Below are 16,722 nucleotides of genomic sequence, written 5' to 3' on the forward strand. Positions count from 1 at the left end.
AGGTAACCATTGTTAGCTTCTTTTTATACACTCAGAAATTTTTTTTGCTCTTATTAAAACATTTTTAAAAATTGAAGTTAGTTGATTATATTATATAAATTACAGGTGTACAATATGGTGATTCACAATTTTTAAAGGTTATACTCCATTTATAGTTATTATGAAATATTGGCTGTATTCCCTGTGTTACACAGTATATCCTTGTAGTTTATTGTATACATTATAGTTTGTACCTCTTAATCCTCTATCCCTATATTGCCCCCCTCTTCATCTCCCCACTGGTAACCACTAGTTTGTTCTCTATATCTGTGATTTGACATTAAGTTATTTATTGCTTTTCCAATGTTAAACCAATTTTGCTTTCCCGAGATGAACCCAGTTCAGTCATATGTATTACCTTTGACTATCCTTTTATATCTTGTTGGGCTCAGTTTGTGATGTTTTAAAGGATCTTGTATAGTGTATCTCCTGAGAGGTATTGACCTGTAGTTTTTCCTTCTAGTACTGTCCTTATCATGCTTTAGTGACAAGGTTATGCTAGCCTCAGAAAATAAATTGAAAAATGTTCACTTTTTCTATACTCTGAAGGGTGTGTAAGATTGCAAGTTTTTATTCCTTAAATGTTTGCTAGAATCACCTGGAAAATCATCTCAGTCTAGGTTTTCTTTGTGGAAAGATTTATGGAAACCCTTTATGATTTGTGGAAGTCATAAACTTATGATTCATTTGATTTAGTAGTTTTAGGAATATTCAAAGTTTTCTATACCTAGTTGGGTCAGTCTTAGTAAGTTATATTTTTTAGGAATTTATCTAGTTTGTCTCATTTTTCAGATTTATTGGTATAAAGTTGTTCATGATATCCTTCTATTATCTTTCTAATTTCTGTAGCATCTGTAATTAGGCTCTTCTTTTCCTTGCTCATGGGTTATTTTTGCCTTGCTCTTTTGTTACTGGTCAGTTTCTCGAGAGGTTGGTCAGTTTTAGTAGACTTTTCAGAGAACTCGTTTTGACTGTGTTGACCTTCTGTATCGTATTTGTTTTCCATTGTATTTATTTCCACGCTAACCTTTATTTTCCTTCCTTCTACTTTTTTCAGCTTTAATTTGCTGTTTTCTTCTAACTTCTTGAAATGAATACTTAGTTCATTTCCAGCTTTTCCTCTTGTATAATCCGTCTCTTATAAATTTCTCTCCAAGTACTACTTTAGGTATGTATCACAGTTTTCTAAGCCTATTTTAAGTTTATCTAATTTTCAAATGGATACTACTTTCCCATGACTCAAAACCCAGAAACTATAAAGAGGTGTGCAGTGAAAAATTTCCCTCCAAACTTCCCTCCCACCTGCTCATTTCCCATCGCGCCCTCCCCCCACCCCCGCCCCCCAAGTAACCCTGCTTAGATTATTCTTTGTCCTTCCAGCCTTTCTTTGTGTGTTTAAAAGCAATTATGACTAGAGATTCTTATTTCCTGTTCCCTTTTTTTACACACAATACACAGTATATTAAACAGACATTCTGCACCTTGTTTTTGTATATCTTGACAATAATTCTTAGACATCTTTCAGTGGCAGTACATCTAGAACTTTATTCTTTGTTTTCACATTTGCATAATGTTCCATTGTGTGAATATTCTATCATTTTGTCACCATTACTGTACTGATTAAAATAGTTTCCCCCCTACTTTTTGTCATTACAAAAGATTATTCCATTATACATATGTATATGTGTAACTGTATCTTGAAAGTGTAATTGCTGGGTGCAGGTTATATATATTTAAAGATTGTCTTTTTAAAATTTTTGTTATGGAAAATTTAAAACACAGAATCAGAGATAATTGTCCAGTGACCCACCTGTGTGTCGTCTGGCTTGAGCCAATATGGCCAGTCTCATTTCATCTATGCCCTTGCCCACCCCCCTGCACTACACCTCCACTCCCAGATTATTTGGAAACAAATTACAGACATCATATCATTTCATCCATAAATATTTCTGTATTATCCCTAAAAGACTAGAGCCCTTTTAAAAATATAACCACAATACCATATCACACTAAAAAATTAACCATAATTTCTTATCACCAAATATTCAATAATTTCGTTTCCCTGATTATCTTATATATCTCATAATTATATAGATTTTAATGGTGGTACCATTTAATTTGAGTCCTCAAATACAAGTCCTGGACCATGTAAGTTTCAATTTGTTGAGACTTGTATGGTCCAGTATATGTCAATTTCTGTGAATGATTCTTTGTGCTTGAAAAGAACGTGTCCTCTACTGTTAGGCACAGTGTTTTCTGTATGTCTTTCAGGTCATGATTGTTCAAATCTTTTGTATCCTTACTGCTTTGTCTTCTGCTATAATTATGGATTTGTGTGTTATTCCTTATTATTCTTTGAATTTATTCATCATTATTCTGTCAGTTGTTGCTTTTGTATCTTGGGGCTATGTATTAATTTGTTCAACAAATGTTTATTAAGTGTTTCTATGTGCCAGGCACTGTTCTAGTTGCTAGCGATATTTCAGGGAACACAACAGACAGAAATGCCTGCTCTAGTTGGGAGGGACAGACAATAAGGAAGATAAAGAATTACACACAATTTAAATTATCGTCCTCATAAATTGAACATTTTAACATTATGAATTGACCTTCTTTATCTAGTAATTTTTTTACTTAAAGTCTCTTGTGTGATAATAATATTAGCTGTAACAGCTTTCATTGAGTTATGTTTGCTTATTTTTTTCATCCTTTTGCTTTTATCTTTTCTATATTCTTATGTTTTAAATGTGTCTCTAAATAGCATATACTTGTATTTTTAACCATTTATATGTGTGTGTGTGTATATTTGGACTTATGTCTAACGTTTTATTTTATGCTTTCTTCTGTTCCACTTTCTTTTTCTCTCCTTTCTTGCTTTTGGTTTGCTTTATTTTGTCTTAATTATGCCACTTTTTCTCTCATCTCAGTGGGAAGTTATGCTCTTTATTTTTTTAAATAACATCTTTATCGAGATATAATTCACATACCACACAATTCAGTGTGCAATTCAGTGGTTCTTTGTATATTCAGTTGTACAACCATCACCACAATCAATTTTAGAACACTGTCATCACCGTAAAAGAAATCCACTACCCTTTAGCAGTTACTTTCCATTCCACCTCTGCACCAAACCCCATCCTCCCTCTAGACAACCTCTAATCTTTCACTCTATAGATTTGCTTATTCTGGGCATTTCATTTCATATATATATGCAATGTGTGACCTTTTGTGTCTGGCTTCTTTCATTTACCGTGTTTTCAAGGGTCATCTGTGCATAGCATGTACTAGTACTTCATTACATTTTATTGCCAAATAATATTCCACATTCTATTTATCCATTCATCAGTTGATGAACACTTGGGTTGTTTGCACTTTTTGGCTATTATGAACAATGCTGCTTTTAACATACGTGAACAGGTTTTTGCGTGGACATATGTTCTCATTTCTTTTGGTACGTACCAAGGAGTAGAATTGCTGGATCATATGGTAATTCTATGTTTAATCTTTCGAGAAACTGCCAGACTGTTTCCAAAGCAGTAGCATCATTTTATAATCCCACAAGTGGTGTATGAGGGTTTCAGTTTCTCCACATCCCCATCAACACTTGTTTTTCATCTCTTTGCCTATAACCTTCCTAGTAAGTATGAAACGGCATCTCATTGTGGTCCTGATTTGCATTTCCCTGATGGTTAAGGACGTGGAGCATCTTTTCATGGGCTTATTAGCAATTTGTCTGTCTTCTTTGGAGAAATATCTATTCAGATCTTTTGCCCATTTAAAAATTGCAGTGTCATTTTATTATTGAGTTGTAAAATTTCTTTATGTATTCTGGGTACAAGTCCTTTCTCAGATGTGTGATTTGCAAATATTTTCTCCCATTCTGTGGGTTTCCAGTTCACATTCTTGATGGTGTCCTTTGCAACACAAAGGCCTTTAATTTTGATGGATTCCAATTTATCTATTTTTTGTTTTTGTTGTTACTTGTGCTTTTGATGTTGTATCCAACAAACGATTGCCAGGAAGACTTACACCTATGTTTCCTTCTAAGAGTTTTATAGTTTTACATGTAGGTCTTTGATCCAGTTGGATTTAATTTTTTGTATATGGTAGGAAGTAGGAGTCCAACTTCATTCTTTTGCTTGTAGATATCCAGTTGACCTAGCATCATTTGTTGAAAAGATAATTCCCACTGAATCATCTGGGTAACATTGTTGAAAATCAAATGATGATAACAGTGAAAATTAATTTTTGGACTCTCAATTCTGTTTTCTTGGTCTATATATTTATACTTATGTCAGTACCACAATGTCTTGATTATTGTAGCTTTGTAGCAAGTTTTGAAATCCATAAGTACAATTCAAAATCCAATCCTGTTCTTTTTTTTCAAGATTGTTTTGGCTATGTGGAGTTCCTCGAATTTTCATATGAATTTTAGGAACAGTTTGTTAATTTCTGCAAAGAACGTGTCTGAAATTTTGATAGAGATTGCATTGAATCTGAAGATCAATTTGGGGAGTATTGTCATCTTAACAGTATTAAGTCTTGTAATCTGTGAACTTGGATGTCCTTCTGTTTGTCTTTAATTTCTTTCAGCAATGTTTTGTAGTTTTGGAAGTTTTTTTGTTTTGGTTTGTTTTTTTCCTGGGACATAGTGGGTGTTAAAGAATAGTTAGCTATTGGGGTTTTTTTGTTTTGGCTGCGTTGGGTCTTCGTTGTGGTGCATGGGCTTCTCATTGTGGTGGCTTCTCTTGTTGCAGAGCATGGGCTCTAGGCACATGGGCTTCAGTAGTTGCAGCACACAGGCTCAGTAGTTGCAGCACAGGGGCTCTAGGGCGTGCGGGCTTCAGTAGTTGTGGCACACAGGCTTAGTTGCTCTGGGGCATGTGGGAATCTTCCCCAGCCAGGGATGGAACACATGTCCCCTGCATTGGCAGGCAGAGTCATAACCACTGCGCCACCAGGGAAGTCGTATTGTTTTTATATTATTATTTTTTAAAAATTGAAGTATAGTTGATTTAGGGAGTTCCCTGGCAGTCCAGTGGTTGACTCTGTGCTTCCAGTGCAGGGGGCACGGGTTTGATCCCTGGTCAGGGAACTAAGATCCTGCAAGCCACGTGGCAGAAAAAAAAAAGTGTGAAGTCTAGTTGATTTAGTGTTTTGTAGTTTTCAGAATAATAGTTCTACACTTATTTTGCTACATTTATTCCCAATTACTTAATTCTCTTTGATGCTATTGCAAATGTAATTATTAATTTTATTTTTGGACTGTTCATTGCAGGTGTATAGAAATACAGTTGATTCCTATATCCTGTAACCTACTGAACTCATTTATTGTAATGTTTTTTTTTTTTTTCTAGTAGATTCCTTAGGATTTTCTATATGCAAGATCAGGTCATCTTGTAAATAAAGATAGTTTTAGTTTTTCTAATCTAGATGCCTTTTATTTCATTTTCTTGCCTAATTGCCCTAGTCAGAACCTCCAGTATGATGTTGAATAGAAGTGGCATGAGCAGACATCCTTCTCTTGTTCCTGATCTCAGGGGGAAACCATTAAGTTTTTTACCGTTAAGTATAGTGTTAGCTGTGGATTTTTCATAGATGCCTTTTTTTTTTTAAATAAATGGCTACTTTTTTTTTTTTTTTTTTGGCTGCATTGGGTCTTCATTGCTGTGCGCGGGCTTTCTCTAGTTGCAGCGAGCAGGGGCTACTCTTTGTTGAGGTGTGCGGGATTATTGCGGTGGCTTCTCTTGTTGTGGAGCACGGGCTCTAGGTGTGCGGGCTTCAGTAGTTGTGGCGCACGGGCTTCAGTAGCTGTGGCTTGAAGGCTCTAGAGCGCAGGCTCAGTAGTTGTGGAGCATGGGCTTAGCTGCTCCACGGCATGTGGGATCTTCCCAGACCAGGGATTAAACCCGTGTCCCCTGCATTGGCAGGTGGATTCTTAACCACTGTGCCACCAGGGAAGTCCTATAGATGCCTTTTATCTGATCGATGAAGTTCCCCTTTTCCTTGTTTGTTGAATGTTTTGATCATGAAGAGATTTTGAATTTTGTCAAATGCTTTTTCTGTATCCATTGAGATAATCATGTGGTTTTTGTCCTTTATTCTATTGATAGGATGTATTAATTAAATTAATTGATTTAAAAAATGTTAACCCAACCCTGTACTCCTGGAATAAATCCCACTTGGCCATGGTGTGTAATCCTTTTTATATGTTGTGGAATTCATTTATCTAGTTGAGGATTTGGGGGGTTATAATCATGAGAGATTTTGGCCTGTGGTTTCCTTTTTTGTGATATCTTTATCTAGATTTGGTGTCAGGGTAATACTTGTCTCATAGAATGAGTTGGGAAGTATTCTCTCCTCTTCTATTTTTTGAAGAGTTTGAGACCGATTGGTATTTTTATTTTTTAAATGTTTGATAGAATTCATCAGTAGACCCACCTGACCCAAGCTTTTCTATGTAGCTAGTGTTTTAATTACTAACTTAATCTCTTTACTTGTTACTGGTCTATTCAGATTGTCTATTTCTTCTTGAGTCAGTTTTGGTAGTTTGTGTCTTTCTAGAAATTTGTCCATTTCATCTGAGTTATCTGATTTGTTGGCATATAGGTGATCATCGTATTCCTTTACAATCCTTTTTATATCTGTAAGGTTGGTAGTAATGTTCCTTCTTTCATCCTCAACTGTACTAATTTGAGTCTTCTCTTTTTTTCTTGGTCAATCTAGTTAAAGTTTTGTCACTTTTATTTATCTTTTCAAAAATCAACTTTTAGTTTATTTTCTCTATTGCTTTTCTGTTCTCTATTTCATTCATTTCTGTTCTAATCCGTATTATTTCCTTCCCCCTGCTTGCTTTGGGTTTAGTTTGCTTTTCTTTTTCAGGTTATGGGTCTGATATCTTTCTTCTTTTTTGTATTTTACAGGTAAAAATTTTCTTCTAAGCACTGCTTTAGCTGCATTCCATAAGTTTTGATATATTGGGTCTTCATTGTGTTTTCACTTATCTTAGTATTTTCTAATTTTCTTGTGATTTCTTCTTTGAGCCATTGGCTACTTAGGAGTATATTGTTTAATTTCCACATATTTATGAATTCCCCCAAATTCCTTTATATTATTGATTTCTAATATCATTCCATTGTGGTCAGAGAACATACTTTGCCCCTCCTTTCCTTTTTAAATTTATTTCATTGAAGTATACTGGATTTACAATGTTGTGTTAATTTCTGCTGTACAGAAAAGTGATTCAGTTATATATACATTCTTTTTCATAATTCTTTTCCATTGTGGTTTATCAAAAGATATTGAATATAGTTTCCTATACAGTAGGACCGTGTTGTTTATCCAGTCTATATATAATAGTTTGCATCTGCTAATCCCAAACTCCCAATCCTTCTCTCCTCCCCCTCCCCTCCCCCTTGGCAATCACAAGTCTGTTCTTTATGTCTGTGAGTCTATTTCTGTTTCATAGATAAGTTCATTTGCATAATATTTTAGATTCATATGTGATATCATAATGTATTTGTCTTTCTCTTTCTGACTTACTTCACTTAATATGGTCATCTCTAGGTCCATCCATGTTGCTGCAAATGGCATTATTTCATCCTTTTTTACAGCTGAGTAGTATTCCATTGTACATGTGTACCACATCATCTTTATCCATTCATCCATCCTATTCATCCATTGATGGACATTTGTTTCCATGTCTTGGCTATTGTAAACAGTGCTGCTGTTAACATAGGGGTGCATGTATCTTTTTGAATTATAGGAGAACATACTTTGTATGATTTAAGTTCTTAGCTCCTTGAACATATTTATAATGACTACTTTAAAATGTTTCTCTATTATAAAGCAGAAACTAACACACCATTGTAAAGCAATTATACTCCAATAAAGATGTTAAAAAAAAATGTTTCTCTGTGAAATCTAACATCTGTGCCCTCTCACAGGCATGTTCTGTTGCCTGCTTTTCTCCTGTGTATGCGTCACACTGAATTGTTTCTTTGCATATCTCGTGATTTTTTGTTGAAAACCGGACATTTTTGGTATTCTATTGAAGCAAGTCTGAATACTGATTCTTGCCCTCCACCACAAGACTTGTTTTGGTTGTTTGCTTGTTTATTTCTTTAGTGACTTGGCTGGGCTATTTTAATGAAGTCTACTTCTCCTACAATATGAGGCCTCTGATGTCACTTCTCTGAGGGCACAGCCTTGGACATGCACACAGTCACACGAGAAGACAGTGGTTTCAGCAGGGCTCACTTTGTCTCTCTTGCTGATGTTACCCTGTCTGCCTCTGCTGGTCTCATACCCAGCTGTTCTTACCCACTAATTGCCAGCTGATTGCTCTGTAGTTTGTTACATGTGGGGCATAAGTTGGTCCATAGTCTGATCCAATTAAATTTGGGCCCCTTTACAGGGGTTGGTTTTTTTGTTTGTTTTTTTTTTGCGGTACGCGGGCCTCTCACTGTTGTGGCCTCTCCCGTTGCGGAGCACAGGCTCTGGACGCGCAGGCTCAGCGGCCATGGCTCACGGGCCCAGCCGCTCCGCGGCATGCGGGATCTTCCCGGACCGGGGCACGAACCCGTGTCCCCTGCATCGGCAGGCGGACTCTCAACCACTGCACCACCCGGGAAGTCCCCAGGGGTTGTTTTTGATGCTATCAGCTTCTTTAGTGCTTACCATCAAATTTTTCATTTTTTTGAATGTGCCCGTAGGATTAAACTTCCCCATACTCTGTTTTACATGAAGTCAGTTCCTTTGGAAAGAGCTTTGGAGCTCTCTGTTCTTATGGATTGCCTCTCCGCTGGGCAGAATCTCTAAGCCCCTGCTCCGGAGCTGGTATCAGGGACAGTGATCCAGTTCTGTCAGAGTGACACTCCTGGGCAGGGGTAATAGCCTCTGGTCTTCTCAGTTTGCATCTCTGTTGTGAAACCTCTGCCCTTTTAGTGATCTGTGGTGGGATCAAGGTCCAATATTCTTGTCCTGCTGCACCTGAAATAGAGCCTCTGTCCTATGAGTGGGGCTGGGTGGAGGAAGGGAGTCCTCAATCTCTTGACCACATTCAACAGGAATTTATTCTCTGCAACTCAGAACTAGAGAGGACTGAGAAATATTGGTGGCCTGCCCCTCTGGTGAAATACCATATCCCTTGGCTGGATGCTGAGGGGATAGGAAGCCCCGTTTTTTGGACCACACTCACCTGAGTGGAGCATCTGTCTAAGTGAGCTGTGAAGTGGCGGTTGGGGAAAGAGAGGGAGGGAGCAGGTCATGGCCCAAGTACTGCACACTTTCACGGTCCAAGATGTAGCAGATTTTCTTGAATAGATGTTTTTTAGTTTGTTGTATGTCCTTAGGAAAATTTCCAGAGATTTTAAATGTGAATTTAAAAAAACTGTTCACCGGTAATGGAATTTCACTAAGCAGTGGGTCTGCAGAGCTCCTGCTGCTATTCAGAAGTGAGGCCTCCCTTCTACTTTTAATAGTACTTTAGAAATTACAATGGTGTATGCTAAATTTATCAAAGGCTAACATTAATTGATATCTTTGTTCTCTTTCTGAATAATACAAGGACCTTAGAACTGTTTGACGTTTTTTTAAAATCATACACACACACACAAAGAATATATAGATTTCAAATACATATGAAAATATATATCAAATATGTAAAAGTATGTACATACTGTATTTATATAAAGCAATAACGTGAAACAAATCAGATGGTTACCTACAGTTGAGCTGCCCAAGTTCAGTTCCTATTTTTTACCACTTAGCAGCTGGTCAGCCTGGATAAGTCCCTCAACCACCTCAAACCTAAGTTTCTTGAGCCACAGAGTTGAGATACTAGTACCTCCCTTACTGGGTTTCTGTGATAATTAAATGAGATAATGCATGCAAAGTGCCATATGCACAGTGTATGCACAGTGCCTGACAAACTGTAAGTGCTTAATGGAAGACCGCTGCTCTGAGAACTAATGGTAATTGTTGGTGGTAATTACTATTTACTCACCCTCTCTGTCCTGGCAGTTCCTCTGTGACGAGGGCGCTGGTATTTCTGGGGACTACATTGATCGAGTGGATGAGCCCTTGTCCTGCTCTTACGTGCTGACCATTCGGACTCCTCGGCTCTGCCCTCACCCCCTCCTCCGGCCCCCACCCAGTGCTGCTCCCCAGGCCATTCTCTGCCACCCTGCCCTGCAGCCTGAGGAGTACATGGCCTACATTCAGAGGCAAGCTGGTGAGTAATTAAAACGAGGAAGGAGAGACATGGGGAGGGACATGCAGAAGATGAAGTACTGAAGAGCTGAGAGGAATGTGTCCCTGTCCTGCCTACACGCTGTCTTTCAGTAGACTCAAAGCAGTACGGAGACAAAGCCGTAGAGGGTCGGCAAGACCTGGACCCTCAAATATGGAGTGAAACCAAGCCTGGGGTGATGCCCCAAAAGAAAGCAGGTAGGCCCTTGTGTCACCTGTTCCATGAAACAGATCTCCCGTTTCTTCCCTTCTCCAGCGTTACCGTCCTGTACACCCAGGGGTGTCTTGTCCTTAACAGTCCTGACTGTTGGGGTGGGTGAAAAAGTACTACGGGCCCTAACCCCTTAGTAACAGAGGAGAACGAACCCCATGCTATTTGCTCCCTTCTGTTTCTCCCCTCCTTTCAGGTTCTCCCTTGTTCTCTGTATTCCAGGCGCAAGCCTAGCCAAGGATGATGGTAAGGAATCAGATTTCTGGAAGATGCTTCACGAGCCAGAGGAACAGGCGCCAGAAACGGGGGAGGCACAGGCTGAGGTGAGAGCCAGCTTCCTAGCCGTTTCTCTGATGAGGCTGAGCCTGGGCTTTGGGCTGGAGGGCCACTCAAGCTGAGGTCATTATGATGAGATGACCTCCATTTACCTAGGGATGGAAGCATTTACCCAGAGTCATTGCTTTGAGAGTACGGTTGGCATGCATAAGCCTGCGTACTTGACTCTGCCCTTTTCTTCTCATCAGGAGCAAGAACCAAACCTTGAGGCAACGGATCCAGCGCCAGGCTCCCACGATGGTGAGTGAACCCTCCACGTCTCCTTTACCGCTTGAATGTATTTTCAGGTTCTGCAGGGGGCAGGTGGGGGGTAGGGATAGAGCTAAAACACTGGGAGGGAGGTTGGGAGCCAGGCCAGCAGCAGATTCCTTTTTATAGGAGTGCGTGAAAGAGCAGGGGACGCGGCAGCTTGGTAGCATCCTTCTCTCTCTCACCTGTGAGGCCCCCTGAGGCCACATGAGCGCTCTCTGGAGGGGTGTGTTGGGCCCTATCTCTCACACTGGACAGGTAGTTCCTGCAGGCAGGGACTGTGTCCTTCCTTGGCCTCCTCAATTCCTCTACTTAGGAAGTAAAAACAGAATTAATTTAAGACACAATGGGTCCGTTCCTATTCTTTCATCACAGATTTCCAGAACAACGTGCAGGTCAAAGTGATTCGGAGTCCGGCAGACTTGATTCGATTGATAGAGGAGCTGAAGGGTGGAACAAGAAAGGTATGGGCCCTGCTCCAGGGAGGGGTGGAACCTGCCTCCCTGCTGGGAGCATTCGGAAAACCACCCCTGACCTGGGCCTGACCTCAACTTCCTTTACTCCTCCTGAGTCCCCCGCTACCACCTCCCTGTTTGTCTGCCCACCACGTGTCTACAGAAACCCCAGCCATCTACCATCTCCCTCTTTCTCCCGATCCCCACCCAGGGGAAGCCAGACGCAGGCCAAGAGCAGCCTGGAGACGGTGCTGCAGAAGTCGCTCCCAGGGGACCGGAGGTGAAGGAAAAGCGTGATCCAGAACATGAGAACGAGGTGGAAGAAGAGGAGGACGATGAGGATGAAGAAGACGATGAGGATGAAAGGCAGTTGCTGGGAGAATTTGAGAAGGAACTGGAAGGGATACTGCTCCCGTCAGACCGAGACCGGCTCCGTGCGGAGGTGAAGGCTGGCATGGAGCGGGAGCTGGAGAACATCATCCAGGAGGTGAGCTCCACTCTCTCCACTCTTCCGCCGGCTGCTTCCGCAGCTGCCAGCGCCTGTGGGCGGGACAGGCCCAGGGACCGGAGGAGAACAGGGGCAGCACCTCCCCTGTCTGGGACATGTGACCTGGCGCCCTGAACCGCTAGCTGCTTACTTAATTAAAAGGGGGGATGGTGGGGAAAGGGGTCAGAGAGAAGGATGAGACTCAGATACTCCTCCTCCGTGGAGCATGGACTGCCCCTCACACTGCAGACCCTTGACTCTCCACCCCCACCTTGGGCCTCCCAGACAGAGAAAGAGCTGGACCCAGACGGGCTGAAGAAGGAGGCGGAGCGTGATCGGGCTATGCTGGCCCTGACATCCACTCTCAACAAACTCATCAAAAGGCTGGAGGAAAAACAGAGTCCAGAGCTGATGAAGAAGCACCAGAAAAGGAGGGTTGTCCCCCAGAAGCGTCCCCCATCCCCCCAGCCAGCAGGTGAGAACTGTCAGACAGGAAGGAGCACCAGGTCCGTCATCTTCATCCCTTCTGAGAACGCTCACTCTCTCTCTTTCTGGGGTACTGTTCTCGCGCTTGCCTTCTTCCCAACACCTCTGTCCCTTCGCCTGGTTACCTCCTAGTCGTCCTTTTGGGAAGCAGCTTTCGGAGGCCACAGGGCCTCTGGCTTGCTGGCGTGCCTGTTTGCCGGCTTGCTCCTGTACATCCAGTGCCTAGCACTTTGGCCGGCACCTCGTGGGTGATCAGTAGATATTAACCGAATGATGTGAGCCTGTGTGCGGAAGACTGCACGTCTGTGACAGGTGCTGCCTGTCGATGGCTAGCACTGCGCAGGGAGCGGCCCCAGCTAGCAGGGTGTCAGTGGGGCAGCCCAGCTGCTCATAAGCCAGCTGCCTGGACAGACTCGAAGTTCGCTTCCTCTTGCGCCCCTTGTGTCCATTCCACGGGGCCTGTGGGTGTGGAGACCAGGCATTCCAAATGGAATGTCCTAGTCTCAAACCTTCCATCCCACTCTCTCTATTATAAACACTGAAATGTCTTTTGAGTCCCGACATTGTGGGGTGCCAAACCAGTTTTCCAACCTGCTTCTTAAAACAAACTTCTTTGCAGGCCCAGGTGGCCTGATTTTTGCTTCAGAAAGCAGTCGTTCTCCTGTAGGTGATGGGCAGAATTATCGGGTCGGGAGGGAAGGAGGAGACTGCAGTTGGTGCAGGGAGCTTTCTGGGTTGCAGCGCGGTGGGGTGATGGGCACTAATTTATTCTGAGCACTGGCTCACATACATGTTCGAGATGGAATAACTGCCGAAACCAACTGATGGCTTAGGGAGAGGCGACCACCACAGCCCCTCACCCTGGAGTCACGGCTCTGCTTTGTGTCTCCCTGTGTGTCTCCCCCTCTAAGAGGAGGATCCTGAGCACAGAGTCCGGGTCCGGGTCACCAAGCTCCATCACGGAGGCCCCAATCAGGATCTGACTGTCCTCGAGATGAAACGGGAAAACCCACAACTGAAACAAATCGAGGGGCTGGTGAAAGAGCTGCTGGAGAGGGAGGGACTCACAGCCGAAGGTGGGCCCTGGAGGGCGGGCTGGATTCAGAGCTGTTGGAAGGGCTTGCTGCTGAAGTGGAGGGGCTGGGAACCTCGGCCGGGGGCCCGGGGGCAGAGGACCTGTGCTGAAGCTCCCACCCCTCCTCTCTATTCACCGGCTGTCCCGATCCTTTCCAGGCAAAATTGAGATCAAAATTGTCCGACCGGGGACTGAAGGGACTGAGGAGGATGCGCGCTGGCTGACTGATGAGGACACGAAAAACCTCAAGGAGATCTTCTTCAATATCTTGGTGAGAGGCGCCCCGCCCGCAAGTCCTGTCCAGCCTTCCCTCTCCCGCAACCAGCTGAGGTGTTGAGGGTGTGGTTGAGAATCCTCCAGGCACCTCCCAGCCTCGCCGCTGGCTCAGCCTCAGTTTCCTCATCCGTAAGACGAGGCTATTGGTTCTGGGCATCGGGCCCTCAGCCAGAGAACCCCATGAGCCGTGTGTGCGCTGGCTCCTGCCTCCCCCATGCTTGCCCGCCCTCCCGGATCCTCCAGCGCCCGGGGCCTCCCTTGGCCTCCGCTCACCCCCCTGTGCCCTCCCACCAGGTGCAGGGAGCTGAAGAGGCGCAGAAGGAGCGGCAGCGGCAGAAAGAGCTGGAGAGCAATTACCGCCGGGTGTGGGGCTCTCGGGGCGGGGAGGGCACGGGGGACCTGGATGAATTTGACTTCTGAGACCACCGCCTTTGGCTCGCCACGGAGTCCAGAGTCTTCCTAGACTGGCCCTGCCTCCTTCCCCCCAACCCCCGGGGTCCTGAGGCAAAACAGCAGAGGAGAGCTGAGCTGTGAGCCGTGGACCTCGAGGCCCTCCTGGGGGTGTGGAGGGGCCTCGGGCTGAGCGCTGCTGCTACTGCTGAGAGTGCCCTCAAGACCTCCTAGGCCTGTGAGATCTGCTTTCCTGGGCTTCTCCCCGTACCCGCGTCCTTTCCTCCCAGCTTCCCCCGTGTCATCTCCCAGCTTGTGGGTTCCTTTGCCCTCCCTACCTAGAGCGTTGTGAGATCTTTTGAGTGGAGTAGGGCAGGGGGAGCAAGAAGTGCGGGGCGGTCAGCAGGCCCCAAGAGGCAGGCCCACCCCTGCCTTACACCTGTTCAGAGGGCCTTCCCCCTTCCCCCAGACTGGCTTGGGATGTCCTGCCCCTTTCCCTTTCCACACTGTTCCCTACAGTCTGTGCTTCTGAGTTGAAGCACCTTCTCTCTGTTGCTGAGAAAATGGGAAGAAAGTTGCCCACCACCTCTAACACGATCCCATGAAAAGGGTAGGCTGCGAATCCACCCACCATGTTCTAGAACAATCAGGTTTCTAAATAAAGAAATGGACCATCAATCTTTTTTTTTCTTTTGGGAGGGGGTAGGTGGGTTTGGGGCTCAGTAGGGAGGAGACTTGGTGTTCTCCTCAGGCTGGAGGGCATGCTCTCTGATCCCATTCTGTGCGCCACAGTCCCGGCAGTAGCAGTGGGGCTGGAGTATGCAGGAAGAGACCAGGACGGTGAAACAAAGCCTGCTGGCCTGGCCCTGACTGAAACACTTGCAGTGCTGGTGTCCCTTCTTTTCGTCATCTGTCCATTTCTGTCCCTTCTCTTCTCCCCTTTATATCCCGAGAGCCACAAGGTACACACGGAGTTACCCCACCACAGGGGCCTCCTGCCGAGCTCTCCTACAGTGCTGCAGACTCCATCCCCCTACCTGCCAGCCATACCACTTCATTTCCCAGAAAAGACATCTACCTTTGGCCATGCCCAGAGAGAGGGCTGTTGCCCACACAGGCCACCTTCCTAGTATGCCAGTGGTAGGCAGGCCTGGTTAGGTGTCTCCATCTCTTCCTCATTACCAAGTGCAAATCTAGGTCCCCTGCTTCCCCCACTTTCTCCCCTTGCTCTGTCTGCATCTCTCAGGTGTGCAGCATTTTGCTGAAGACTCCGCTGACTCATGAGGTAAGGGATAGAGGGCATGGAACTCCCACGTCTCCAAAAGTGGAAAGAAGGATTCAATTGCTGAAGGAAGCTGTATGAGGCTGACCCTTTTCTTGCTGAAAGCAGTCTTAAACTTATTGTGCAAGTTATGCTTAAATTGTTTTATTTAAAGATGCAAATAGGTAGGCTTCTGAAACCCTGCTTCCCCAGATCCATTTGTGTATCTTGAGGGGAGAGACCTAAGACACTATCTCAAGTGCAGCTACAGTCAGAATGCTGGACTCAAATCCTCACCCCTCCACTTACTATTAGTAGGGCCTTGAACAAGTTGTTTTAACTTTTCCAGTGCTGTATCCTCATGGGTAAACTGGATAACTGTACTGGCCTTGGGTGGTTGTGAGGACTGAATGAGATAACAGGGTGTGTTGTACTCTTAGCACTGTACCTGGCCCACAGGAGGTGTTCAATAACATCATAAACCAGCTGCTGAGTTCTGAAGAGACTAGATGGTACTTGGAGGCAAGAGTCATAGAAGGAATACCAAAAGCTGACCAGAAGCTATTTAGAATGGGAGAGTGGCAACAGGCTGGGGCAGGAGGGTTACCTTTGATTTGATAGGGGTAGAACCTTGACAGCATCAGAAAATGGAGTTCTACAGTTAGACTTAATTGATAGCTTCAGGCCACTACATCCAAAAAATAAAAATAAAAACAACAATACACATTCTTTTTAAGTGCACTTGGAACATTCTCTAGGATAGACCACATACTAGGACACAAAATAAGCCTCAGCAAATTTAAGAGGAAAGAAATTATTTCAAGTATCTTTTCTGACTACAATGGCATGAAACTAGAAATCAACCACAGAGAGAGAAACAAGAAAAAAACAATTACATGGAGATTAAACAACATGCTACTAAAAATACCAATGGGTCAATAATGAAATCAAAGAGGAAATTAAAAAATACCTTGAGACAAATGACAGTGAAGACACAACCATACAAAATCTATGGGATGCAGCAAAAGCAGTCCTTAGAGGGAAGTTCACAACTATACAGGCCTTCCTCAAAAAATAAGAAAAATCTCAAATAATCAACCTAACCTACCACTAAAAGAATTAGAAAAAGAAAGACAAACAAAACCTAAAGTCAGCAGAAGGAAGGAAATAATAAAGATCAGAGAGTAAATAAAATAGAAATTTAAA

General features: G+C 43.6%; 1 protein-coding gene across 4 annotated transcripts in view; it reads left to right on the forward strand.

Moving 5' to 3' along the window:
* Nucleotides 1-14,927, forward strand: part of OS9 (OS9 endoplasmic reticulum lectin) — a 29,516-nt gene extending 14,589 nt beyond the window's left edge. The window contains exons 6-15 of one of the 4 annotated variants that reach the window (XM_060025088.1): nt 10,063-10,273; nt 10,384-10,488; nt 10,724-10,824; nt 11,026-11,077; nt 11,462-11,550; nt 11,753-12,028; nt 12,314-12,503; nt 13,426-13,590; nt 13,748-13,860; nt 14,160-14,927. In XM_060025088.1, the coding sequence (XP_059881071.1) occupies nt 10,063-10,273; nt 10,384-10,488; nt 10,724-10,824; nt 11,026-11,077; nt 11,462-11,550; nt 11,753-12,028; nt 12,314-12,503; nt 13,426-13,590; nt 13,748-13,860; nt 14,160-14,285 (1,428 nt within the window). In that variant the 3' untranslated portion in view covers nt 14,286-14,927. The remainder of the gene's footprint in view (nt 1-10,062; nt 10,274-10,383; nt 10,489-10,723; nt 10,825-11,025; nt 11,078-11,461; nt 11,551-11,752; nt 12,029-12,313; nt 12,504-13,425; nt 13,591-13,747; nt 13,861-14,159) is intronic. The other 3 variants (XM_060025089.1, XM_060025090.1, XM_060025092.1) reach the window with 3 other exon arrangements.
* Nucleotides 14,928-16,722: the final 1,795 nt, after the last annotated feature.

This window comes from Delphinus delphis, chromosome 11 (genome assembly GCF_949987515.2).
Source record: "Delphinus delphis chromosome 11, mDelDel1.2, whole genome shotgun sequence".
Taxonomy (NCBI): Eukaryota; Metazoa; Chordata; class Mammalia; order Artiodactyla; family Delphinidae; genus Delphinus; species Delphinus delphis.